Source organism: Semicossyphus pulcher, unplaced genomic scaffold (genome assembly GCF_022749685.1).
Source record: "Semicossyphus pulcher isolate SPU_LCO1_2020_fin unplaced genomic scaffold, fSemPul1.0.p SCAF_5, whole genome shotgun sequence".
In the NCBI taxonomy this organism is placed as follows: Eukaryota; Metazoa; Chordata; class Actinopteri; order Labriformes; family Labridae; genus Semicossyphus; species Semicossyphus pulcher.
Genome location: NW_027211726.1, coordinates 5,533,786 through 5,560,000, shown reverse-complemented (window position 1 = coordinate 5,560,000; position 26,215 = coordinate 5,533,786). Strand labels below are relative to the sequence as shown.

At 41.6% G+C, this 26,215-nt stretch overlaps 1 protein-coding gene across 1 annotated transcript in view; it reads left to right on the top strand.

Moving 5' to 3' along the window:
• The window catches only part of LOC138608679 (class I histocompatibility antigen, F10 alpha chain-like), an 18,056-nt gene extending 5,407 nt beyond the window's left edge, over nt 1–12,649 (top strand). Inside the window, exons 3-5 of the mRNA XM_069681239.1 lie at nt 10,758–11,036; nt 11,424–11,726; nt 12,465–12,649. Of these exons, the coding sequence (XP_069537340.1) occupies nt 10,758–11,036; nt 11,424–11,726; nt 12,465–12,649 (767 nt within the window). The remainder of the gene's footprint in view (nt 1–10,757; nt 11,037–11,423; nt 11,727–12,464) is intronic.
• The last annotated feature ends 13,566 nt before the right edge of the window (nt 12,650–26,215 follow it).

Sequence of the window (26,215 nt, the reverse complement as noted above, 5' to 3'; positions counted from 1 at the left end):
CCAGGAGCCTCATGCTGCTTCATCACACAGGCTCAGACAGCTCACAGAGACTCAGGAGCTGGCTGATGTGTGGAGGAGTTTCAATCATAATCACAGACAGTACACCTGGAGTCACTCTGAAGACGATGTTTTATCTCTGGCCAGGCTGGATCGCTTGTGTTCTTTCAAACACCAGCTGAGTGTTTTTAAAGGCTGTCACATAAACCCTGTGGGCTTCACGGATCACTGTCTTGTGTTTTGTTCTGTTTTTATTAAGAAGGTCGGACTGAACAGTGCTTATTGGCATTTTAACACGGCCCTGTTACATGATAAGGCTTTTAGGGATGCTGTGGAGGATTTCTGGGTCACCCACAGACAGTGTAAGTCTGACTTTGATTGTGTTCAGCAGTGGTGGGACTTTGGCAAATGTCAGATCAAACAATTGTGTCAGAATTAAACTCGCAATGTCACCAGAGACATCAGCAGATCTTTGAGAGATCTAGAGACTGAAGTGGTGGAGCTCCAGCGTTTGGTAGACTCCACAGGAAATCGAGGGCTGTTGGATTCCCTTCAATCTAAAAAGTCGGCTCTAGCCAACCTGCTGGGCGTCACAGCACAGGGGGCCCTGGTCAGATCTCGTGTCCTGGATGTCACACTGATGGATGCTCCATCTCACTTCTTCTTTGGCCTGGAGAGGAAACATGGACAGAAAAAGATCATCCATTCTTTACGGTCCAGAAACGGTTCTTCCATCTCAGACTCCTCTGACATCAGGAAGTTTGCAGCTAACTTTTACAAGGACTTATACAGGAGTGAATTTACAGAGCGTCCAGAGGTGTGTGAGTCCTTCTATGCTGGTCTTCCTCAGGTTGGGGCAGAGGAAAATGTGAAGTTGGAGGCCCAGCTGTCCCTGCCTGAACTGTACTCTGCGTTGATGAGTCTGCAGCATGGTAGAGCTCCTGGGATTGAGTCCTTCTGGTCTGTGCTGGGGGAGGATCTGCTGGAGGTGATCAGAGACAGTTTGGAGAGGGGTCGGCTGCCTCTGAGCTGCAGGAGGGCGGTCATTACTCTGCTGCCAAAGAAGAGTGACCTGCAGGAATTGAAAAACTGGAGACCGGTGTCGTTACTTTGCACAGACTTTTAAATCTTGTCCAAGGTCCTGGCCTCTAGACTCAGACAGGTGATGGGCTCCATCATCCACGCTGATCAGACCCACTGTGTGCCCGGCAGGCTCATTAGTGATAACATCACTCTGATTCGAGATGTTCTGGAGGTCTCTCGTTCATTGGCTGTAGACACTGGTTTGATTTCAATAGACCAGGAAAAGGCTTTTGATCGGGTTGAACACCAGTATCTGTGGCAGACTCGAGCTGCCTTTAGGTTCAGCCCACGTGTCATAGCCAAGATCCAGGTGTTGTACTGTGGCATTGAGAGTGTTCTAAAAACCAATGGAGGTCTGAGTGCTCCTTTTAGTGTGCAGAGGGGGGTGAGGCAGGGATGTCCCTTGTCTGGCATGTTACACTCTTCAGCCATTGAACCTCTGCTTCACAAACTGACCTCAGATCTGTGCGGGGTGTGTTTTCCAGGCTCTGATGTTCATTTTAAACTGTCTGCATACGCTGATGATGCCGTTGTCCTGGTAAATAAGCAGAAAGATATTGATCTGTTAGAAAGAAATGTTAATTTATTTGGTTCCATGTCTTCTGCCAAAGTGAACTGGGTGAAAAGTGAGGCTGTCATGGTGGGGGAGAGGCTGAGGGATCAGCTCAGTCTACCTGGAGGTCTGGTCTGGAAAAAAGGAGGTCTGAAATATCTGGGAGTCTTTTTGGGGAATGAGACCTTCATAAAGAAAAATTGGGAAAGTGTTGTGGAAAAGGTCAAAGGTCGTCTTAAAAAATGGTGGTTGTTGCCTAAAAAGTGTTTTAGAGGGCGGGTACTTGTGGCCAATAGTCTGGTCTCCTCTGCTCTGTGGCACATGTTGGCCTGTGTTGATCCTCCTCCCTCTCTCCTGTCTGGCGTCCAAAAAGTGTTGGTGGATTTTTTCTGGGACAGGCTGCATTGGGTTCCTCAGAGTGTGCTCTTTCTCCCTAAAGAGGAGGGAGGGCAGGGTCTGGTTCATCTAGCCAGTAGGGGTGCTACTGTCCGCCTTCAGTTCATGCAGAGACTGCTCACTGGGCCCGCTGACCTGGTGTGGAGGCCGCTGTCCTGCTGTATCCTGCAGCGTTTTGGTGGACTGGGACTGAGCTCTGTTTTTAATGGATTTAAAGAAAGTGAACATGTCCTCTCTGCCAGGGTTTTATCGGAGTGTTTTTACAGTGTGGACTCTGCTGAAGAAGCAGAGACAGGAACAGGCAGACTCTCTGTACTGGCTGCTTAAAGAGCCGGTGTTGTTAGGCGGACGCTTGGACTCTCCTCGCCTGACCTGAAGGACTGCTCTGGTCTTTTACTGGCTTCCACCAACACTGCAGGTGTTTCTTTAAGTGACGGGGCGGGGAAGACTTTTTACAAACTGATTGTTAAGACTGTACATAAAAAAACCTGAATGGTCGCAGTGACACCCCCTGGAGGACTTATCTGGGGCTCAGTCCTGAGGCCAGACCTGAGTGGAGGTCTCTGTACAAACCCCCCCCAATCAAGAAACATGCAGACCTACAGTGGAGGATCCTACATGGCATCATAGCTGTCACTGCTTTTATTTCTGTTCTGAATGTCAGTGTGCAGGATACGTGTCCTTCCTGTGAGCACAGGGAGACAGTGTTTCACTGCTCTTTAGAGTGCACTCGTCTGACTCCTCTGTTTGTTTTACTGGGAAAGTTTTTTGGCTGTTTTAAAGAGATTTTTACTGAACAGGTTTTTATCTGTGGGTTCAAATACACTCGGCACCAAAAGCATAAATGTCAGAGCGTAAATTTCCTCCTGGGACAAGCAAAGATGGCCATATATGTGAGCAGGAAGAGGAAGGTGGGGGAATCTTTGGAGCTTCATGTAAAGCTACTGTTTGTGAAAATGTTGAAGTCCAGGTTGTTGTTGGACTTCAGTTTTTACGGAGCCAACCAGGACCTGGAGAGTTTCCAGTCAGTCTGGGCTCATGAGAGGGTGCTGTGCTCTGTGGTGGAGGGTCAGCTGTTGGTGGGAGACATGCTGAAGTGAAACTGTGATGTGATTGGTGCGTTTAAAACAAGGATGTGTTATGTTTTTGTACAGTGTGAAGAGTGATCAATAAAGATCTGGTTAAAAATCAAATCTCACACACACACACACACACACACACACACACACAGTCTGGAGTGTGTCACTGACGTAGTTGAAGCTGTTTGGAGGCGTTTCTTGTCTGAAACACAGTCGGACTCACAGAAACATCACTGACACTCAGACTGCTGGATGCTGCTAAACTGCCCTGATGCAGCGTTTCTGTCCATCCCATAATAACCTTCAGAGATTATTAACCCTTTATCTCCACTAGATTAGACCAGAATAACTCGACTGGGCTGCCCACAGTCAGTCGGTCCATATGAACTCTCCTGTAGAAAACCTGTTGATCACAACAGCTGTACAACACACAGCTGATAGAGGAACGGCAGCGCCTGGTTTCTAAAACTAAGGTGCAGGACTGTAAATGGGACACAGGCTGCTTGTGCTGGGTCCGCACATGAGAGGAGGAGCAGCGTGTGTTAATGAACGTGGCTGACAGGACGACATGATGAATGTGTGATTGTGATCAGAGGTTTAAAAAGTGTAACAGCTCGACTCTGCTGCACTGACCACACTGTGTCCATGATATATAAAGAGCAGAAACACAGATCAGATTAATTGAACTGGACCTCAGTGTGTCTCTGACATAATATACTATTGAAATAAATGAAATGCTGTTCAGTGTTGCTCAGACGGAAGAAGCAACTTAAAGATTTCACCTTTTTGCCTCTGGGACGTTGTGATGAACTTATTTTACTATTTTTTTTTTTTTAAACTTAGTTTTTATTTCAAATTCAACAATTTATACAATAATATTCACAGTTCTTCAATTTTCCTTTTTTGTATACAGCTGTATCTATATGTGTACAAGGATAAGCACAATTATAAAAAAAAAACAAAAAAAAACAACAAGACAGATATAACTTAACTCTATCATAGGGTAAAAATATACAACAGGTGTATAAAAATCCAGATACATAATAACAAAAGGAGGTAAGAGTCAGGGAGGGGATTCGCATGTGCGTTTGGTGTGTGTGTGTGTGTGTGTGTGTGTGTGTGTGTGTGTGTGTGTGTGTGTGTGTGTGTGTGTGTGTGTGTGTGTGTGTGTGTGTGTGTGTGTGTGTGTGTGCGTGTAGTAGCAGCTCCAGCTTAGAAGCAGTACGGTATTAGGGTATGGTTGCCAATTTTTGTACCACAATTTCTCCAACATGTATTAGAGTATGCTGGGCCCATTTTTGACACTATAGCTGGCGTCCGGAAGAATCTCATTATTACCTTCCGCTTGAATTCCCTCCATGAATCGGAATTGGTTACAAGATGGGCTTCAGTACATAATTCATCCCATGTGTCCTCTGGTATGTCTACATTCATTTCGGTTTCCCATCTTCTTTTTATCTGCAATGTATTATTCAAAGTCATACCTAAAAATATATGATAAAAAAGACCTATAATCTTCTTACCCTTGTTTTCAGTTTGTAATTTTAACAGAAACTCCTTAATTGGAGTGGGTTCCAAAACTTTATTCCATTCTTTATGTTTAGTTAAAAATGTCCTTAATTGTAAATATCTAAAGCAATCAGTGTTAGGGAGTATGAATTCCTCTTTCAGTTGTTCAAATGATTTTAGGCACCTACCCCCATGGAGTTGACGTAGCTTATTGAGTCCATGTTCTGACCACTTCCTAAAACCTGCATCCACATGGGAGGGAGCAAAATCCTTCATAAATCCAATATCAGTTAGTGCTGAGATTGTTTTAGGTAATCCAAATGATACTTTTATTTTCCCCCAGATATTTAATGTGACTCTAGTCCATTCACCCATTTGAGTGTCTCCTAATGGGACATCTATGGTAAATGGACTGTACTTATATAGCGCTTTTCTAGTCTTTGCGACCACTCAAAGCTGCTTTTACACTACATATCACATTCACCCATTCACACACTGATGGCAGAGGCTGCTACGTAAAGTGCCCAACTGTCAATCAGATATCACATTCATACCCTTTGGCTATGCCACCGGGAGCAATTTGGGGTTCAGTGTCTTGCCCAAGGACACTTCGACATGTAGCCTGAGGGAGCTGGGGATTTAACCTCCAACCTTCCGATTGAAAGACGACTCTACCACTGAGTCACAGCCGCCCTATGAAAGGTAAGGCCTGTAGGGGAGTAGGACACAAACTTTTTTCTATATTTAGCCAGCGTATCTGAGAGATCCTGAATCCATATTGTTAAGGGTCTTAAGTGTGCAGCCCCGAAGTAGTGTCTAAGATTTGGGAGATTTAGGCCTCCATGGGATTTAGGAAGTTGCAGTGTTTTCAGTCTAACTCTTGGCCGTCGTCCTTGCCAATGAACTTTGAAATAAGTCAATCTAATTTATCAAATGTGGATTTAGGAATATGAATTGGCAACATCTGAAATAGGTAGAGAAGCTTCGGGAGTATATTCATCCCTACACTTTCTATGCAACCTAAGAGAGATAGTGGAAGAGTTGACCACCGGTCTAGATCTCTGCAAATATTCTGAGTTATAGGTTTGTAGTTTGTATTATATAGGTTTATTAATGTTAGCGGAATTTGGATGCCAAGATATCTAATACCATCTTTTGGCCATTTAAATCCACTCTGAAGTTTGACTGACTGTGAAATATTACCACTTATATCCATAGCTATGGTTTTGTCTACATTTACTTTATAGCCGGAGAGGAACCCATATGTTGAAATGAGGTCTTTTAGGTGAGGGATTGTGGTTGCAGGTTCAGTTAAATATAAGAACGTCATCTGTGTACAGTGATAATTTATGATGTTCTCCACTTGTCTCTAATAAGTTGAGTTAATGGGTTCAATACATATATTAAACAGTAGAGGTGATAGGGAACAACCCTGTCTGCACCCACGTTCAAGGACAAAGCGTTCTGATAAAAACCCATTGACTTTAACAGCAGCTTGCGGATTAGAGTATAGTGTTTGAATCCACTTAATAAAACTTGGACCAAATTTAAGACGTTTTAATGTTTGGAATAGGTATTTCCAGGATACTAGGTCGAATGCTTTTTGGGCATCAGGCGATAATATCATAGCTTCCTCCTTCTGTGTTTCTGGATGGGTTACAAGGTTCAACAATCTTCTGATATTGTCTCCATAATTTATCCCTGTACTAAACCCGGTCTGATCCGGATGGATAATTTGGGTTATGACTCTATTGACGCGTCTTGCTAAAATAGCTGTTAGTATACGTAAGTCTGTATTCAGCAATGATATGGGCCTGTACGATTCGCATTTAGTGGGATCCTTGCCTTCCTTGTGTATGACGACTATGGTTGCCTCCTTCCAGGAGGGAGCCATAGTCCCCGATTGTAGCGCATGATGCTTTAGTACCAAAGGTGATATCGTCTCTTTAGATGTTTTATAAAATTCGTTAATATACCTGCTGTATTTCTGATTCTCTGATTGGTTCATCTAGCTCTTTTGCCATAGACTCAGATAGCTCCTTTAATTTGATATCTTTCAAGAATTGGGCCAATTCCTTATCGTCAGTGGAAGTATCTGTATTACTATACAAGGATTTGTAAAATCCTGCAAATTCCTGTGAGATTTCGTCTGGTCTTGTAAATATTGAATTATTGTACTGTAACTTGTGTACAATATTGGATGACTGCTGTTTTTTTAGTCTTAATGCTCACAATCTACTTGCCCTGTTACCATTGTCATAATATTTTTGATTGATAAACCTTAAATTGCCCTCAATCTTTTCTGTTTGTAAGGTGTTTAAATCTCTGCAAGCTTGTTTAAGAGTATCAAGTAAGTAAGAGGTTGGTGTTCTTTTATGTTGTTGCTCCAGTTTTTTAATTTTATCCTCTAAATCAGTTTGTTTTGCTTCCCTTCTCTTCTTTTTTGCACTTGCGAATGAGACAATACAGCCTCTAATATATGCCTTTGCACAGTCCCACAGAGTGAGAGGTGATATTTCAGGTGAGACATTTGTATCTAAATCATTTTTCAGTTCAGTTTTTATAAATGTAAGGAAATCTTTGTCATTTAGAAGTGAGGCATTCAATCTCCACTGTTTAGTTGTAGGCCTGTGGCCCAGATCCCATATTAGTTCAAGCGGCGCGTGGTCAGACAGAGTAATTGGTAAAATCTTTATGTCTTCTATCCTGTGTATCTCTGATTTTGGAGTAAAAAAGAGATCAATTCTTGAATAGGATGAGTGTCTATGGGAGTAAAATTTTGAAGTCTCTGCTTTTGGGATATTTACTTCTCCAGACATCTACCAAGCCTGACTCTATAGATAAATGCTCTAGCCTTTTGCTCATTCTTGGTGTAGAGGCCCTCGGGAGAGGCTGTCTGTCTATAAACTGAGACCTAACACAGTTGAAGTCCCCTGCCAACAGAAGGATACCCGTACTGTGCTGTGGTATTGTATATATATTCATGAGGGAGACCTGTATTTCATCAATAGAACCATTCACCAAAATAAATCTTCCCTCAGAGTCTTTATGAACAAGATTTGGTGAAAAATTGACCTATGTATTAAAATAGAAACCCCCCTCCTGCTGCCTGATTGGTGCGATGAGTAAAACACTTTATCGGCCCATGATTTTTTCAGTTTGTCATGCTCTGTATCAGGTAGGTGGGTCTCTTGTAAAAATGCAATCTGACAATTAATTTTTCTTAATCCGTGAGGATTTTTTTCCCCTTTATGGGGCTATGTAGCCCTTTGACATTATAGCTTACAACCTTAAGTGATCCCATGATTCAAATAGTAAGATGAGAGTAGGACATGACGTTAAGTAAATGTGTGGGTTTGTGTATGGGTGTGAGCGAGCAAATTTGCCAAGATAATTGAAAGGTAAGGAATGTATTGTGGGAATATGTATTGGGAAGGGAGCGGGACATGTGAATAAAAAAATAATAGAGATATGTAAAAAATAGAGTTAAGAATATGAGGGCATCGTCCCTATCTAAGGAATGCAAACACATATTAATAGTCTTGTACTCAAAATACTTTGAAACTAAATGTACATCTGTATTATTAATATTACTTTTGGAATCCCCGGGGAACAGTGGGATCTGAAGAGATAGAACAGAACAGAACAGAACATGAAAAATATAATAAGCTCAACCAACATTAGAGTCTGGTCAGTCCTTTGGGACATGGTCCCTGGCTGCAGGTCAGAACAGGCAGCTGTGCGAGCAAGGTTTGAGGTAGCTCGCCTTTCCTTGGGTAAAAAGCCAAACAGAATAATTATAGCAAGCCGCTCAGGCTCCTGCAGAACCTCATCATGTAATTTATGAACGTAATGACATCTTAATACTGATGTGGAAATATATTGTATAGAAAGATTATTATTAGATGTATGAATTCCCTATTTAAGGGTATGGATGAAAAAATGGAAAGTAAAAGATGTAAGCATAATAATATAATGGTAGTATATCAGTGTTGAAGATGGTAATAATAGAAAACAAAACGTGACCTATAGAGGTCACCTATTGATTTACACCATATAGGCAAGAAAGTAAAAAATGCTTGATCATATCTGGTCCTGTACAACATCTGCTACATACATTGCATCTCCCTCATTGTGCAGTCTTGCGATTATTACGAGTGGTATGTCCCCCGGTCTTCTCTGCGTTAGGCTGCGGTGGGAGCGCTCCACCCGCACCTCTTTCTCCATCTGCAGCACCTCCTGAATGAGTTTGGAAACAGCTGTGGGAGAGCTTGATCTCGGATGCTCCGGTACACCGGTGATTCGTATATTCCCTCTCCGCATCCTGCCCTTCAAGTCCTCACACTTTCCTTGTAAATCTTTCATTTGTTTATTGAGGTCTTGCACGTTCGCTTGTACCGAAACAACTTCATCAGACCATGTTGATAGCCCCGCTTCAACAGTTTTTACATGGGCCTTCACCTGTTCAATTTCCGTGCGTATTGCGGCTGTGTTGTTAGCAATTTCAGTTTTCGTGGCCTTTATTTCCTTCGTCAGGGAGTCGAAATCCTCTGACAGGGCACTCTTTAGCTCTTCTCTTATAACAGAGGATATTTCTTTTCTCAAGGATGAGAGGATGTCAGCTTCGATGGATGCAATATCCATGATGGATTTTTCCGCAGATGCGAGTGTGGCCTTAACCGGACTCTGTGAACTCTTTGACGAGGATGTGTTGGGCACTTGTGTTGGTCGAGCCGTCGTACTTATATTTTCGAAGATTCAATGCCATCCACACCAATTTCGCCGAGCTTTTGTCACACTCTGGTTTATTGTAATATATTTTGAAAGTTGTGTGAGTTATTTCAGATGAGAACGACGTTTAATTATGAAATTATTAAGGATTCTGCAGGAGCTCTCAAAAGTGCGACCTACTCCATTTGTGCCTCACTAGCGCCCCTTATTTTACTATTTAAAGACATTTAACAGATTAAACTAGAAACAGATGAGATTAGATTAACTCTACTATGCTAATAAACAGTGTCCATCCCATAATATACATGTAGAGTATAATTACAGATTAGATTAGATGAATGTAACTTGAGCACAGTGTGTTTACGCCATAATAAACATATAAACTGCTCAAACAATCAGTGGATTGATTGATTGATTTATTAGGTAATCTACAGAAAATTAATTACAGCTGCTTTTATCTTTTTTATTTGATTGTAAATAAAACTGTTCAATGCTTTAATGAACAAATGTAAAGTTTATCTGAGTCTTTCTTGACCTTTAAAAGAAGTAAATGGTTCATTAATGAATTAGAAACTCTGAATAATTAAAGGATCAATAGTTTGAGCTCTTCATGTTTAGTAGAACTACAGATGAGATCAGATTATCTCCACTGTGCTGACCACAGTGTGTCGGTTCGTCCTCTCAGGCAGCATCAAGCCGACGCCTGCAGGTAGAAACAGCTGTCGGTTGTGTCTAATGATTGACTGATGGATGGACCAATCAGGACGCACAGACTGCCTCCCAGTCTCCATAGTGGTCCTGGTGGTCTCTGCCTTATTGTGAGCAGTTGTACTAACACACTGCTGAACACTGTGCTGGCTGAGCAGGAGGAGTCTACAGACTGATCCTGGACTGAGACTCTCCTTCAGTGGAAGCTTCTAGAGCAGCTCGGGGCGGTCTAGTGTGTAGTTTGTCACAGGTAGAGGGTTTTGTGTGTGTGTGTGTGTGTGTGTGTGTGTGTGTGTGTGTGTGTGTGTGTGTGTGTGTGTGTGTGTTGGTCTCAGTGTGTCTCTGTGGTAATAAAACAACAGCAGGATGTGAACTGTGTTAGGATGTCACTCTGTTTCCCAGCAGTCTCTCTCTCTCTCTCTCTCTCTCTCTCTCTCTCTCTCTCTCTCTCTCTAAACCGTCCACATGATGATTGGCTGTGAGCGTCTTCCATCCAGCCAATAACAGCAGAAGGTGTAGGTGCTCTGTGTTGGTGTGTGTGGATCAGTGTGTCTCTGTGGTGAAGACGTGAAATCACCTGATAATAGATGACTGGGCTGTGATCTCACTCTGCTCTCTCTCTCTCTCTCTCTCTCTCTCTCTCTCTCTCTCTCTCTCTCTCTCTCTCTCTCTCTCTCTCTCTCTCTCTCTCTCTCTCTCAGGAATCCACATTACCCAGAGGATGTACGGCTGTGAGTGGGATGATGAGACTGGAGAAGTTAATGGTTATGAACAGGAAGGTTATGATGGAGAAGACTTCTTGGTATTCGACCTGAGGACAGAGACATGGATCGCTCCAATACCACAGGCTGTCATCACCAAACAGAAGTGGGATAATAACAGAGCTGATATAGCACAATGGAAGAACTACCTCACCCAGATTTGCCCTGACTGGGTGAAGAAGTATGTGGACTATGGGAGGAGCTCTCTGCTGAGAACAGGTAGAATCACATGACCTGATGTGTTTTTATTAGCACAACGTTCATACACCTCTTCTCTTCCTGACAATAAATGTTACACACATTTCTCTTTCTCTCCTGCTCTCTCTTCATCTTTCTGCTTCTCTCTCTCTGTTCCGACATTTTATATCTGTTCCTCTCTGCTACATATCTGTACCTCTTCATTTTTCTCTCTTTCTCTCTACTTTTTATTCTCACTCTTTCTGTCCTCCTTTTGTCTTTTTTCTCCCTCTTTTCTTTACATAGGTACTATAAATATAATCTTGATATTCAGGCATTTAAATACATGACAGTTAACAGGAATTATGATATTAATTAACATTAAATGATGATAAAGAAACTATAATCTGTCTTTCTCTCTCTCCCCAGACCTCCCCTCAGTGTCTCTCCTCCAGAAGACTTCCTCCTCTCCAGTCAGCTGCCACGCTACAGGTTTCTACCCTAACAGCGCCGTGATGTTCTGGAGGAAAGATGGAGCGGAGCTTCATGACGGCGTGGACCACGGAGAGATCCTCCCCAACCACGACGGATCCTTCCAGATGAGTGTCGAGCTGAAGCTTCCATCAGAGTCCTCTGCAGACTGGGGGAAGTACGAATGTGTGTTTCAGCTCTCTGGTGTGAGGGAGGACATCGTCACCAAGCTGGGCACAAAAGCGATCAGGACCAACGAAGGTAAGACTGGAGTCAGAGGGGATGAGAGTGGGAAGTTCACTGTAACAGTCCTGTGTTGGAAGGGAAGTTTTGTTTCCTTATATTGTTTTTCACTCACTTTCATCAAGTTTTTTATACATTTAATAAACAGTTTGAAGGCTGAGATTAGTATGAAACCAATGTAAGTGTCCACCTCTGGACCCTGACAGCAAAACAATAAAAGAATAAAAAGAAACTTTTATCAGATTTAAATGATTTGTTTCAAAGGATTATAGATGACTGCAGCTGTTTGTGCTGTCTGTCCGCTCTTTACTGACCTTTGATCAACACAGACAAATGTCAATAATGAAACACAAAAAAGTGTTTTTGTTCAGTTTATATTTTTGATAAAGACTTCTTTTTATTTACCTCCAATAGAAGACATTTTTTAGAAAGTTGTCTGAAGATTATTGTAAAAAGAATTTACTCAAACAAGTTTAGAGTGTTTTTTTTTCAGTCATTGTGTAACCATTTACATGTTCAGAGATTATAGGCACTGTATTTTACTTCATGTCAGTTTTAGGAGATGAGTTCATGGACTTGTTCAAAGATTCAGCATCAATACAGTAATTATCTACAGACAGGATGAGAGTTAACATCAGCAGCACAAACAAACTGTGCTTATATTCAGGATTATGGTCTGACTGGCAGATGTTCTTCTCTTTAACCTGCTTCACCTGCTCAGGTTGTGACTGTGTTTTGTTGTTTTCTGCTCAACAGGGAATTCCATGCACGTGACCATCGGCATCATTGCTGCAGTGCTTGTTCTTGCTCTCGCCCTCATCGCTGCCGTTGTGTTCATGTTGAAGAAGAGGAATGGTGAGAGACCAAAGCAGAAACATGAAGTCATTTTATTTTCTGTATTTTCTTTCTCGACTTTTTTTCTGTCCAGTTTTCAAAAGTGAAACAAATGATCTTCTTAACATTTAAAATGTGTTTTTATCAACGTTAAGCGCTGTAAGACCCAGAAACAGTTTAATTATAATTTGACTGCAGCACGATGATGTAAGGAAGAGGCCATCAGAAAAGAAATAGTGTAAGATTTAAACAAAAGTCATAAGGATTTATTTATCAGTTTGAGTTGGTATTAGAGAGGATCATCACTGGACTGAAGGTGACACTGTCTGAAATATTTAACGGTTACATCTTTAATAATGTGTTTGTATTTATTTTCAGCCAAACGCCCTCCATCTCGTAAGTACAACCTGTTTTATTATATTCACTCTGAGCTGAAACGCTCTCTTTGTATTAAAGCGGTTTTCTGGAGTGTTATCTGTTGTGATATTATATATCTGCTGCTTGTTAACATTGTGCTTCTGACCTCACAGCTGTGTACAACCCTGTCGTGGAGCAAGAAAAAATGCTTGAGAATCAAAAGGCCTAAAAGACAAACACACCACCCTGAACACAGTGAGTAGCATCACATTGTCACAGTTTGGATTTGGAAACACAGCATGGCTGCTTCCCAAGTCTCTGAAATTGCATCCATGTTTCCTTCACTTGCGTCTTTCACTTGCGTCTTAGTCCCTCCCACCAGAGATGCATGGAGAGACGCAAGGAAACCAAGAGAGGAGAGAGGAAACGAGGGAATGTTTTTTAAGAGACATGAGACGTCCTTTCTGATTAAGCGTCACGTGCTGCGACGTCCGTTTGTGATGATCGCGTCAGCTGATCACCGCTGGATCAGCTGTCAGTCTGCTTTAACAGCTGTTTGTGTCTGCACACATGTGCACTGTATTAATTCTAATAACAGACACAGTAACAGTGTTTTCTCTCTGTAACCTGTTACCTGTCTAACAAACACCTGCACATGAAGAACAGGCTGCAGTCTGTGTTCCTGCTGCAGAGCCATACGGACATTTCTTACCGGCACTGTGTCTTTATATTATTTGTTCATTATTTACATTTTTGATCACTGATCATCTGATCTAAATTAATTATTTAATAAGCCCAAATACTGTCTGTTCATGAGCTATGAAAATGATTTATTAGGCTCAAAGTTTCAGGATAAATAGAAATCACGTCACGCTGATCAAACCCGACCTCACTGATGATCACGCTCACACGTAGTGTTACCTGCTGACAGAGAGACTCTCCTGCTCCCTCTGAATTCATTCATTCATCTGTAATAAAAGTTAGCAGGGAAATAACTGATCATGACGAGAGGTATATTTTATTTATTAAATTTAATAGAAATTAATCTGTTTTTGCTGCTTTTGATTTTTAGACAATTAACTTATTTTTACTCAGATGTTGACCCAGAAAACAAATCAAATCTGCAGTTATTCACTGCATTTTATATATTTTACGACAAGTTATGATCAATATTTCGTTCTAACGATCACAGGTTGTCAAATACCGACTCATTATACCGACGTTGTTGGTTTCAAGGCGCCCTGTAAAGTCTGTTTTAAGGTCCGCTTCCTCTCTGCGGTATGAAACTCCGGTGATGTTGTGAAGTTTCGATTGATGATTGAAGCAAACATATTTTAGGTCTCAATGACTTTTAATATTCAGCTTTGTGGAAACTTACTCTGCAAACATTTATGAAGTTATTTTGTTTTTGATTTCGTGTTTGTTTTTTCTTCTTCAGGTTTATGGATACGTTGTGCACTGGAACAAGCAGCGCTTCCAGCACATTGTCCTGGGAATTTATTGGTTATTCATCACATGAAATGAGCTGATCAGGGTTGGAAATCTAGATTTAGATGCTTATTGATTGAAATGCAGAGAAAACGAGTTTGAAAATGAGTTGATCAACGCTGTACAAATCTCCTCAAACATAAAAGATGACATTAGATTGTTTGGTTAACTTAGTTTAAAAAAAGTGGCCTTTCTTTTGATGCTTTAACTTTGGTTATTGAAATGAGGATGATTATTTTTTTCTTGGTGAGAAGTTAAACAACAACGATCAATCCATAAAACGTCTCACTTCTCTTCATATTTACATTATAAATATTTTGGGTGCTTTTAAAACAAATCCGCCGTAGTTACAGTTTGATGCTTCTGGTTTTGGGAGCTTAAATCAATGTTGGTAAAACACACGTGATTGTCGTCCACCTTTACCCTAATGTGCACATCATTGCCTGCCCCTGTGCACACACATAGATACACACACACACACACACACACACACACACACACACACACACACACACACACACACACACACACACACACACACACACACACACACAATATAAAAACATCATAACAAAATTTATTTTGCAGTTGTGTAAATATTGTTTGTATATTTCTGTAAAGCTGATGAAATGTTTTGATTGATAAGGCTCGAGCTAAATATAATTTATGTGTTTAAGGTTTTTCATGATTCATTAGGACCATGTTGTTGTTGTTTTCCATAATATCTGAATTCAATATTAAGGATGCAGAGGTATGATAGCATCTCAGTACGATGTGATCAAATTGTAATGTTTTAATTTTAGTTTCAGACGAGATGTTTAAGGGCTGTGGGATTTTTAAATCTTCTCAGCGAGCTGTTAGGAAGCTTCAGTAAATGTTTTTTTCTACAATTCAGAAGAAGAAACGTTTTATCTTGAGTTGTGTTAACTCAGAAATTTAACATCCATCACTTCTTGTGTTGGGTGTACATCGCAAACAAGTTGCCTGTCAATTTGATTATTTTTGTACTTTAATCTTGCTTTTCAATAAAACCCCTAAAAATCCAAATGTGTCTTTTTGTAATGCCTCATACAGTCACTGAATGAATGTGGTTCTGACTTGTAGATGTTAAACTTTATTGAAACTTAGTTCTGTAAACATTTTTTTATTTTGTTTTATTTTTTTATGAGTTTAAGACTTTGCAGACTCATCCTTCCAACCGTGGCTTACATCTGGTTCATTCCAGAATTATGGGCACGTTTCGCGTCTCCCAGATAAACCTTTTGTAATTTAAAATAAACGTTATTAAATCAGTTGACGATAATTACACTAAATGGAGCGACGGCTGCGAGCTGGTTCATGCGTCACCTGACAAACACTTCTTCCCAATGTCTAGTTGAGCTGTAAGATTTCCAGTGTCTCCCTCTGCTCTGTCATTGCCATCGCTGCCCTGCACCAGGACTGCGTCATACTTTCAGCCCCACCACCCCCCCAGCATCCACCTGCAGGCTCCGGCTAGAGAGGTTTAAGATATTATCTCATCACTCCTCAAATCTCTGCATGTAAAATAAATCTGAGGAGTGATGAGGTCGGAGCCTAGATGCAAACATAAACTATGTTCTGCCACTAATAGTAAAGTTTGATGCATATCTGTGACACAATTTATACTCTGATCAGCCATTACATTATGACGACTGACCGGTGAAGTGAATTACATTGATTATCTCGTTACCATGGCACCTGTCAGTGGGTGGGATATGTTAGGCAGCAAGTGAACATTTTGTCCTTGAAGTTGACGTGTTGGAAGCAGGAAAAAAATGGGCAAGCATGAGGATGTGAGCGACTTTGACAAGGGCCAGACTGTGATGGCTAGACGACTGGGTCAGAGCATCTCCACAACTGCAGCTCTCGTGGGGTGTTCCCGGTCTGCAGCGGTCAGGACCGACCAAAAGACGTCCAAAGAACCAGCGACAGGGTCATGGACAACCAAGGCTCACTGATGCATGTGAGGAGCGAAGGCTGGCCCGTGTGGTCTGATCCAACAGAAGAGCTACTGTAGCTCAGACTGCTGAAAGAGTTGATGCAGGTTCTGATGGAAAGGTGTCAGAACACACAGAGCATCACAGTTTGTTGTGTATGGAGCTGCGTAGCCGCAGACTGGTCAGTGTGCCCATGCTGACCTCTGTCCACCTGTTAAAGCGCCTACAATGGGCTTGTGAGCATCAGAACTGGACCACGGAGCAATGGAAGAAGGCGGCCTGGTCTGATGAATCAAGTTTTCTTTTACATCATGTGGATGGCCGGCTGCGTGTGTGTCTCTTACCTGGGGAAGACATGGCACCAGGATGCACTATGGGAAGAAGGCAGTGTGATGCTCTTTGGCAATGTTCTGCTGGGAAACCTCGGGTCCTGCCGTTCATGTAGACGTTACTTTGACACGTACCACCTCCCTAAACATTGTTGCAGACCAAGTTTATGGAAACAGTGTTCCCTAATGGCAGTGGCCTCTTTCAGCAGGATAATGCGCCCTGCCACACTGCAGACATGGTTCAACGACAAGTTCAAGGTGTTGACTTGGCCTCCAAATTCCCCAGATCTCAATCGAGCATCTGTGGGATGTGCTGGACAAACAGGTCTGATCCATGGAGGCCCCACCTCGCAACTTACAGGACTTAAAGGATCTGCTGCTAACGTCGTGGTGCCAGATACCTCAGCACACCTTCAGAGGTCGAGGGGAGTCCATGCCTCGACGGGTCAGGGCTGTTTTTGGCTTCAAAAGGGGAGCTACACAATATCAAGCAGGTGGTCATAATGTTATGGCTGGTGTACATAAAATATTCATTAAATGACTCCCATCCCACCCATTACTGAATGTGTTTGGCCATTGACCGTGATTGATAGAGTCAAATGTTAATCACATTTCAATCAGGAGAGACGTCATTAAGATTGAACAATTATTTATTTATAAGTTTGGAAAGAATGAAATGTGCAAAGTCTTTGGCGATTAGACTCCATCGTGATGCCTTCATGTACCTGAAGGAGTAGAGAGGCTGAGAGCAGGATGGGACACCACCCGATGGAGTCTCGACACTGGTGGTGGTGATGATGGTGAAGACAGGACGAGCTGAGGAGCTGGACTTGGACGCTGATGAGATGGATTGGAGGTGAACGGAGTGGAGGAGGGTCGCAAAGATCGAGCTGAAACGACAAACTGTCTGCGGGAGAGAACAGCTTTAAAATTTGACAGCAGAGGGATGATTGGTCGACAGACGTGGAGGCTAACTCTGGTTGGTTTAGTGTCAGGGTTTGGACTAAAACAAAAAGGGAGAGGACCCAAGGTGCAGACAAAAACAAAAAGTTTAATTAACAAAAGACAAAAGGGCAACAAACAAAAGCTTCCTGTGAAACAGTCCAGGTCGAAATCCAACAAAAATATCCAACTGAAAGGTAAAACCAAAAATCCAACAGAAACATCGGGAGTCACAAGAAAGTCCAGGTACAGGTTCGGGTAACAGGATCACTGACAAGGATCCGGGATAAAGTTGACGACGAACTGACAATGACACAAGGGAGCACAAAGACTAAATAAACTTGGGAGGTGAAGCTAATTAGACACAGGTGAGACAATCAAGGGGCAGGTGAAAACAATCTGAAAGGTGGGAAACAGAACGGAGGGAAGTAAAACAAGACGAGACATACAAGGGGCAAGAACTACAAAATAAAACAGGAAACACTAGGAACCAAACTCAGGACTGACAGGACTACAAAGTAAAACAGGAAATAATCTCAATGAAATGCACAACTAAACCAGACTAAACCAAGACAGAACACAATATACAAACTAAACAATAAGAACTCATGACAACAAGAGACAAAGTGACTGAGGAAAAAAAAGGAAATAATATCAAAACACCAAAATACAAATCAACAACATAACTACACTAGAATGACTCATGACATTTAGTTCTCCAATTGTAAACGCCCATGATCAGCTGATCACCAGACAGAGAGGGAGAGAGAGAGAGAACGAGACATGGTGAATGATGGCTAATGGATGAATGAACGAGTATAAACAGTCTTCCTTCTTGAACTTACGCTGAGCTACATTTAAGGATTTTGCACAATTTTAAAATGATTATAGTTTCTGTGTCTTCTTACTGTAAAGAGTACAGCTGTGGTATACCATTCCAGGTTGAGGAAATGTAATCATTTCTGTTCTCGGTAGATGAAGCTGTCAGCAGCTGAGAGGCGATGAAAATACAGGCCATCGCATGATGCTGACCTGTAGATGACACAGAAGGAAAAATGCAGGGCAGACGGGCAGAGTGGCAGCAAAGACACGCGCAGGTATTGGAGAGAAGCGCGGCGGAGGTGACGAGCAAAACGGCAGAGACTTGTACAGATGACACCCCCACAAAGTCCTGAGTCAGACCCTCAACCACGGACATCCAGGTGAGTGTAGCGCAGGGTTAGATGAGTGCAGGACCATGAGTGTTTCATGATCTTTAAGTTATAGGTCAAATGACAAAAGTGTAGTTCTTTGTTAGGACTGTAAACTTGATACCACGTAATGAACTTTAACCCCCGAGTGTTGTGTCTTAAAGGAAAAGTTCACCCAATAATAAAAAGTAATTCAGTCATTATCTGCTCACCCACATGCTGATGGAAAATCTGGTGACGTTTCTTGTCTCCAAAACATTTCTGAAGCTTCACAGAAAAACAGCGTCGGAGCATTTGTCTAAACAACTGAAGCAGCTGGGGAAACAGAAAAACAACAAATGGCTCCATACAGCTCATCCAGTGTAACTCAAGTCTCCTGAAGCCTCAAGATCCCAAAGGATGTGAAAAGACGTCATTTAAGACCAAAAGAGAGACATTATTTATACTCTTTTTAAAGGTGAAATCTTTGTCGTAGCTTTAAGATAAAAGGCTGTAAATAGGCTCAAGTGGTGAGGACGTTCAAGGAAATGCAGTTTTAGCTCTTCATCTCACGGCCCAGGAGGTTGCTACCTTTGAGAAGCTTTAAAGTTTAACTTTGAAATGAAACAGTGGTTGTAGTGACTCATTTTCAATACAACTACATTTATCTAAAACAAGCCACTGAGGGGGAACTGGAGCAAGTTTAGACGCTTGTTCTTGTTGAAACAATAAAAACAATATCCAATGTGCTGTCACTTATTACACAGGTGAGCCATTTATTTTATGTTGTGTTTTTTAAAGATGATGTTTTTGGCCTTTGCTTTTATTAGTCAGGACAGTGAATAGAGTCAGAAATGTGGGGAGAGAGAGTGGGGACGACATGCAGCAAAGGGCCGAGGGTCGGGGTCAAGCCCGGGGTCGCTGCGTCGAACACTGAGCCTCTGTACATGGGACGCACGATTTAACTGCTGAGCTAAACCAACACCCCAACAGTGATCAATTTATTTACACTTTAATTCATATTAATATCAGCAAAATTCTCTTTTAATTCACTGAAAGGTTTAATTTAATGAATACGAAATAAATCATAAAGCTGATAAACTCACGGTAACTCGCTGACACAGTCAAAGTTTGCCTCCAATTCACACACCTGCCTGCAATTACCTGTAGCTTGTCTTTATGCTCAGTCTAAACCAAGGCTTCATCAGGTGTTTCTTCACAGAATTATAAACATATTTACACACAACAGCCTTTATTAATGAGTGGCTCATACAAAGATAGAATCAACACAAATAAAAACTTAATTGTGGCTCCAACAGTGGTTATTAGAAAGCTTAAAGGTGAAGGTGAAGATTTCAAGGTGTTCACTCTGATGTAAGGCTGATGGTAAATAGTTAATAGCAGTAATAGATTCCTCAGTGTGTACTATACTGACAGAGAAAGCTTGGTTCTCTTGTTCATGCTGTGGTTCAGACAGTGCCTACATGTACCAGGATGCATTGCGAGCCAGAACCCACAGCCTTGGCCTCACTCTGCTGCCCGTCTTCAGCGTTATACTCAGCTCAAAGAAATACGCCTACATATTAAATTGTATGTAAATCCGTGTCTGTAACATTCTTTGTGCTCATATTTAGGGATTACATTTTTGCTTTCTGCAGCTTGTTTTGAAATACAAGAGAGACTAAAAGTCTGAGCTGGAATAGCCTGAAATCTTTCAGGGGAAGAGACTACGTCAGCTGACGGAGCTGGTGCCGGAGTAACAACAGAGCATGCTGCTGTTTAGAGCTGCAGCCCAGAAACACAGAGAACACAAGCAACACATTCAGACACTTTTCACACTTTATACCAACTCAGACAGAAAGAGATGAGGTTCAGTGAAGTTTCCCTTTAAAGGATTTCTCAGGAGTTCAGCTCTCTCAAAGATAGTCTATCTCTTGGTTTCATGCAGCAGAGACGCTGTTTGTTTCTATTCTTCTACATCTGATCAGTGATGTGAGTAGAATCATGTACTGTCACTATCTCCACCAACATACTGACATACTCAGGTGATTTCCGATTAGCAGTTGAATGACAGATACATAAACGTCCACAGGGGGCGCTGTGACATCGCTGACTTCTCTGTCAAGGTGAACTCAGTGATAACCTATGGACTGTTTATGAGTGTTATTGCAGCAGGTGAAACATTACTCATGTTCATATCTGCTTCCACACAATAAAATGTTGCAGCCAGTGGAGTCGCCTCCTGCTGGCCATTAGAAAGAATGCAGGTTTCTAATGGCCTTCCGGTTATGAGGCTGAGCTGAGAGGTTGACGCTCCCCGGCTCGGCTACAATTCCTAAGTAAATCCTATTTTAAAACATCTGAACCCACCTAAAGTTGCCGAATTGGCTATTCTAACCCCTAAATACACATCATGCCGCTGAGAACACGAGGTAAAAAGGAGGGAATCCAAACTGAAGACGAAAGCGCCGAGGCCATGCTACAAGGTGGAACTTCCAAGCTAGCAAGGTCAACGAGGATAGCTCAGCAGCTAACGCTAGCCCCGACGACAGCAACGCAATCTTGCAAGCAATCAACGGCATGAAGACGGAGTTTTCATCCAAGTTGGATGGGGTACTCTTAGCCATCAATAGCATTAAAAGCGACTTGGCGAGCTGTCAAAATAGAATCGCGGAGACAGAGGAACGCATATCCACCACCGAAGACGACGTTGTGTCCTTACAGAGAAGAGCCAAGAATCTGGAAGAGAAAGTCTCAACGCTTACCTCAAAACTGGACAGCTATGAGAATCGGAGCAGAAGATCCAATCTACGGCTGATAAATCTCCCAGAGACGGCAGAGGGAAGCGATGCTTGTGCATTCCTGGAATCATGGCTACCCGAAGCCTTAGGACTGGCACCGCTTGCTTCTCCTATGGTTATCGAGCGCGCCCACCGGCTCTCCGGCCCGAAACCTGTTGGAAATGGACCTCCCAGACCGCTTATCATGAAGTTCTTAAACTACAAGGATAAAGTCCGCGTCCAGAATGCTGCAAGACGAATGGGTAAAGTCCTTTACAAAGATCGTCAAGTGATGCTGTTCCCTGATGTTTCTGCTGAGCTGCATAAACAACGCAGACGATTCGATGGAGTCAAACGAAAGCTGCGAGGGATGAACGTCCAGTATGGAATAGTTTTTCCAGCACGATTGAGGGTCACATATGAAGGTCGATCTCACTTTTTTGACAACCCATCGGAGGCAGAGATCTTCATCACAAAGATGCAGAAGAAGGATGACAGCGAGAATGACATCTGAGCACACTCCGTGTCCAGGTGAAAACTTTTTTTTTTCTGCGTGTCGCCCGGCGGCCAGCTGATTGTAGGAGGATGACGTAAGTGAGAGGCGGCGGGGCGTCTTGCCCCGGTTATGTCTCACTCTACCTCACTGATAACTTGACTAGTTTATTTGTTTGGTCATGTTTTATAAACCGTGCCTGGGAATTGACCATAAATAAGAGACACCCCTGGACATAGCAGTGGGGCGGATAGCTCTGATTGTATTTTATTTTATTTTATTCTATTTTATTTTATTAATTCTCCTTCTCTTTTGCTAAGTGAGACACCCTCATGGATGGTAGATGGGGCAGCTTGCCCCATACCAATCTGTTTGCTATTTAAGTTATAAACCCAATAGCTCATCCATCTGTAGGGATCCCTTATGATGAGTGACATATTTTTGTGTCTCAGATTTCTGTTCTCTTTTAAACATTTTTCATTTTGAATTTTGGAATGCAGAAATGGCTTTATATTTTGTTTCCATTTTCTCTATAATTTACAAGCCATAATTTACACTGGTTTATATTTGATTCCAAATCGTACGTTGTGGACCTGAATGTGAAGTTTATAATACCTGCGCATGCCTGAGTTAGGAATTAGATATCCTGCTGTCATTAGGATTGGTTAAGTTATAATATTTTATAGACTTTTGGGAAACAGTGTCATAGAAGAGGGGGGGAGGTATTGATATATGTGGGGATAACTGGGTTCTTTAATTGTTAAGCTGCCAAGGGGAGTTTGTAGCCTGCTGTGGGGGTGACACAGGAGGTGATAAGACGGCCCCTCACATGTGTGGGTCGAGTGGTCGGTTGGCCATGTCGGAGGTGTTACAAGGGTGGGGAGATGTAGTTCTCAGGGGGAAATGTATGTTAGAGGTTTTGGGATCTATGTGTATGTCATTATATGTGTCTTTCTACTTTTACTTGTTTTTTGTGAGGGCAGTAATGAATATTCTTATAAATAGTGCACAGTCACAGGACGACAAAGTGGACAAAAAGCTTTGTGAGATCGAGGTATGTCTGGTTCTATGAAGGTTAAGGTGACATCGTGGAACTGCAGGGGTTTAGGAAAATTGACTAAAGTGAAACAGGTACTCAATAGATTGAAACAAAAACACTCAAACATAGTTTTTCTTCAGGAATCTCATATGATGCCATGTGATGTATCTAAAATTAAAAAAAGGTGGCAGGGACAAGTGTATTCAGCCTCCTATAGTTCCCACGCCCGTGGCGTCTTAATTTTAATCCATACAACTATTCCATTTCAGGTAGTTAACTCAATAACTGATTCCAAGGGTAGATACATTATTCTTCAGGGCATCTTAGTGTACGAGAAACTTAACTTAGTGAATGTATATGGTCCCAATGAGGATGACCCTGCATTTTTTGATAAACTATTCCTGACCTTGTCAACGCTCCCAGGGAATTTCATCATAGGGGGTGATTTCAATGTCACCCTAGACCCACTAAAAGACAAGTCTACAGGTTCCAATACATCTCACACGAGAGCAAGAAAATCTATATTGAATTTCATGAAAGATCTAAGCTTATCTGAAATTTGGCGTGAACTGAACTCAAACAATATAGAATATTCTTGTCACTCTGGCACACACAAAACGTATTCGCGAATAGATTATTTTTTAATCTCGACACAGATTAGATATAAAATTGAGGACTGCAAATATGATAGTATATTAATATCAGACCACGCGCCGATATCTTTTATTTACTCTGATACTAAGTTGGTTAATAGCCCTCCGAGATGGCGTTTTCATATAAAGTGGCTACAGGACGCTGCTTTTACAGATTTTGTTGGAAATCAAATAGATATGTTTTTTGAATTTAACACAACACAGACCTCGGCTTGTACTAAATGGGAAGCTTTTAAGGCCTTTTTAAGAGGACAAATGATAAGTTTTACTTCTCCTAAATTAAAGCACACCCGTCTAAAACTAGAACAGCTAGATTCTAAAATCACTCCTTAGAGAGGGATGAGTTTTTGGATGGTTCAACAGACCCACATCGGGAACTATTACTACTTAAGGCTGAATACAACAAAATGTCTGCGGAGGGAGCTGCAAATAGCTTACAGAGACTGAAACAGACTTTTTATGACCAAGGAGAGAAACCAGGGAAGCTCCTAGCCTGGCAAATTAAACAATTACAATCGGAAAGAGCGATTAATGCAATTGAAAATATTAGGGGTGAAATGACTGTGGACCCTAAAGAGATAAATGACACCTTTAGAGAGTTCTATGAATCTCTATACCATTCAGAATACCCACCTAATTCGGACACACAGAAATTTTTTTTAGACAATTTGAAATTTCCAAACATTTCAAAAGAAGCAAAAACCAATCTAGATTCTAATTTGACAATGAATGAAATTATAGAAGCAATTGATGCCATGAATGCCGGTAAGGCAGCTGGCCCTGATGGCTTGCCAGTTGACGTTTATAAAGTTTAAAATTAAACTTATAACTCCAATTATGGAAATGTTTCAGGAATCCTATAACAACGGTTCACTCCCTCCTTCATTGACAGGAGCAATGATCACTCTACTTTTAAAACCGAACAAACAGGCCCATAAATGTCAATCTTACCGCCCAATCTCACTTTTGAATTCGGACATAAAAATTCTTTGCAAGGTTTTAGCACGTAGATTAGAGTCTGTACTCCCAAATATTATAGAGATGGATCAAAATGGGTTTATTAAAGGGAGACAAGGCTTTCATAACGTCAAAGGGTGTTAAATATACTGCATGAAAAAAAAGATGCCCCTGATACAGCTTTGCTTTCACTCGATGCCGAAAAGGCGTTTGATAGAATTGAATGGCCTTTTTTGTTTGCGGCTCTGGACCGGTTTGGATTTGGGTCAGCTTTCAGTAAATGGGTAAAGATACTATACACTCGTCCCACTGCTGAAATTCTGACTAACAAAGTTATTTCTCAACCATTTAATATCAACAGAGGGGTTCGACAGGGGTGCCCCTTGTCACCCCTCTTATTTACATTAGCTATAGAGCCCTTCGCCGCGGCAATTAGAGCACACGAGAATATTTCTGGGATCAGGCTAGGACAGGTAGATCATCGAATAGCTCTCTTTGCAGATGATGTCATTCTATTCCTTACGGACCTATCAAACTCAATCCCGGCCTTATAAGATGTAATTAAGACATTTGGATTATTATCAGGGTATAAGGTCAATAATACAAAGTCCTCTATAATGTTATTGAATGAACTAGAAAGGCGCAACCCTATGGATTATATTTCCTCATTTAGCTCTACAGATAATTTTACCTATCTTGGTGTACACATAGTTCCTGATGTGAGGAAAATTGTCCAAACCAATTATAATCCTACTCTGGAGTCAATTTATAAATCAATAGAAAGATGGTCTAATATGCCGATTTCTTTGATAGGGCGAATAGACATACTTAAAATGAATGTTCTACCAAAACTATTGTACCTGTTTCAAAATATACCTCTACCCCTGCCAGTATCCTACTTCTCTAAATTAAGGAAAACATGTCTGAATTTTATTTGGAATAACAGACGACACCGGCTACGTTTGACATTATTATATTTGCCATATGACAGGGGGGGACTCGAACTTCCAAACTTCCAGTGGTATTAATGGGCCGCACAGTTGCGCACTATAATGTATTACTTCTCCTCGGAGTCAGCCCCAGCATGGGTAGACATCGAATCATTTTCACTTACACCTAAACTAACACTTAACGCATACATGTACTCTGCAAGTATTAAAAAGCTTAGGGAACAAACAACCAACCCATTTGTGTTGAATATGATCAATGTTTGGTACAATGTTAGAGATCTCCTTGGAGAAAACTCCTCAATATCCCATTTTAGTCCAATTTGGGTTAATGACCAATTTAAACCAGGTAAAGCGGACCAAGGCTTTCGTCTTTGGGCCACAAAAGGTCTTACTAAAATAGGAGATATGTTTCAAGACGAAAATTTGATGTCATTTGAACAGCTACGCACTAAATATGACCTTTTGAATAACCACTTTTTCAAATATTTGCAGGTAAGAAGCTTTATAACCGCTTCCCGTAATCAGTTATTAACTCCTCCACCTCTTTCTGAAATGGAA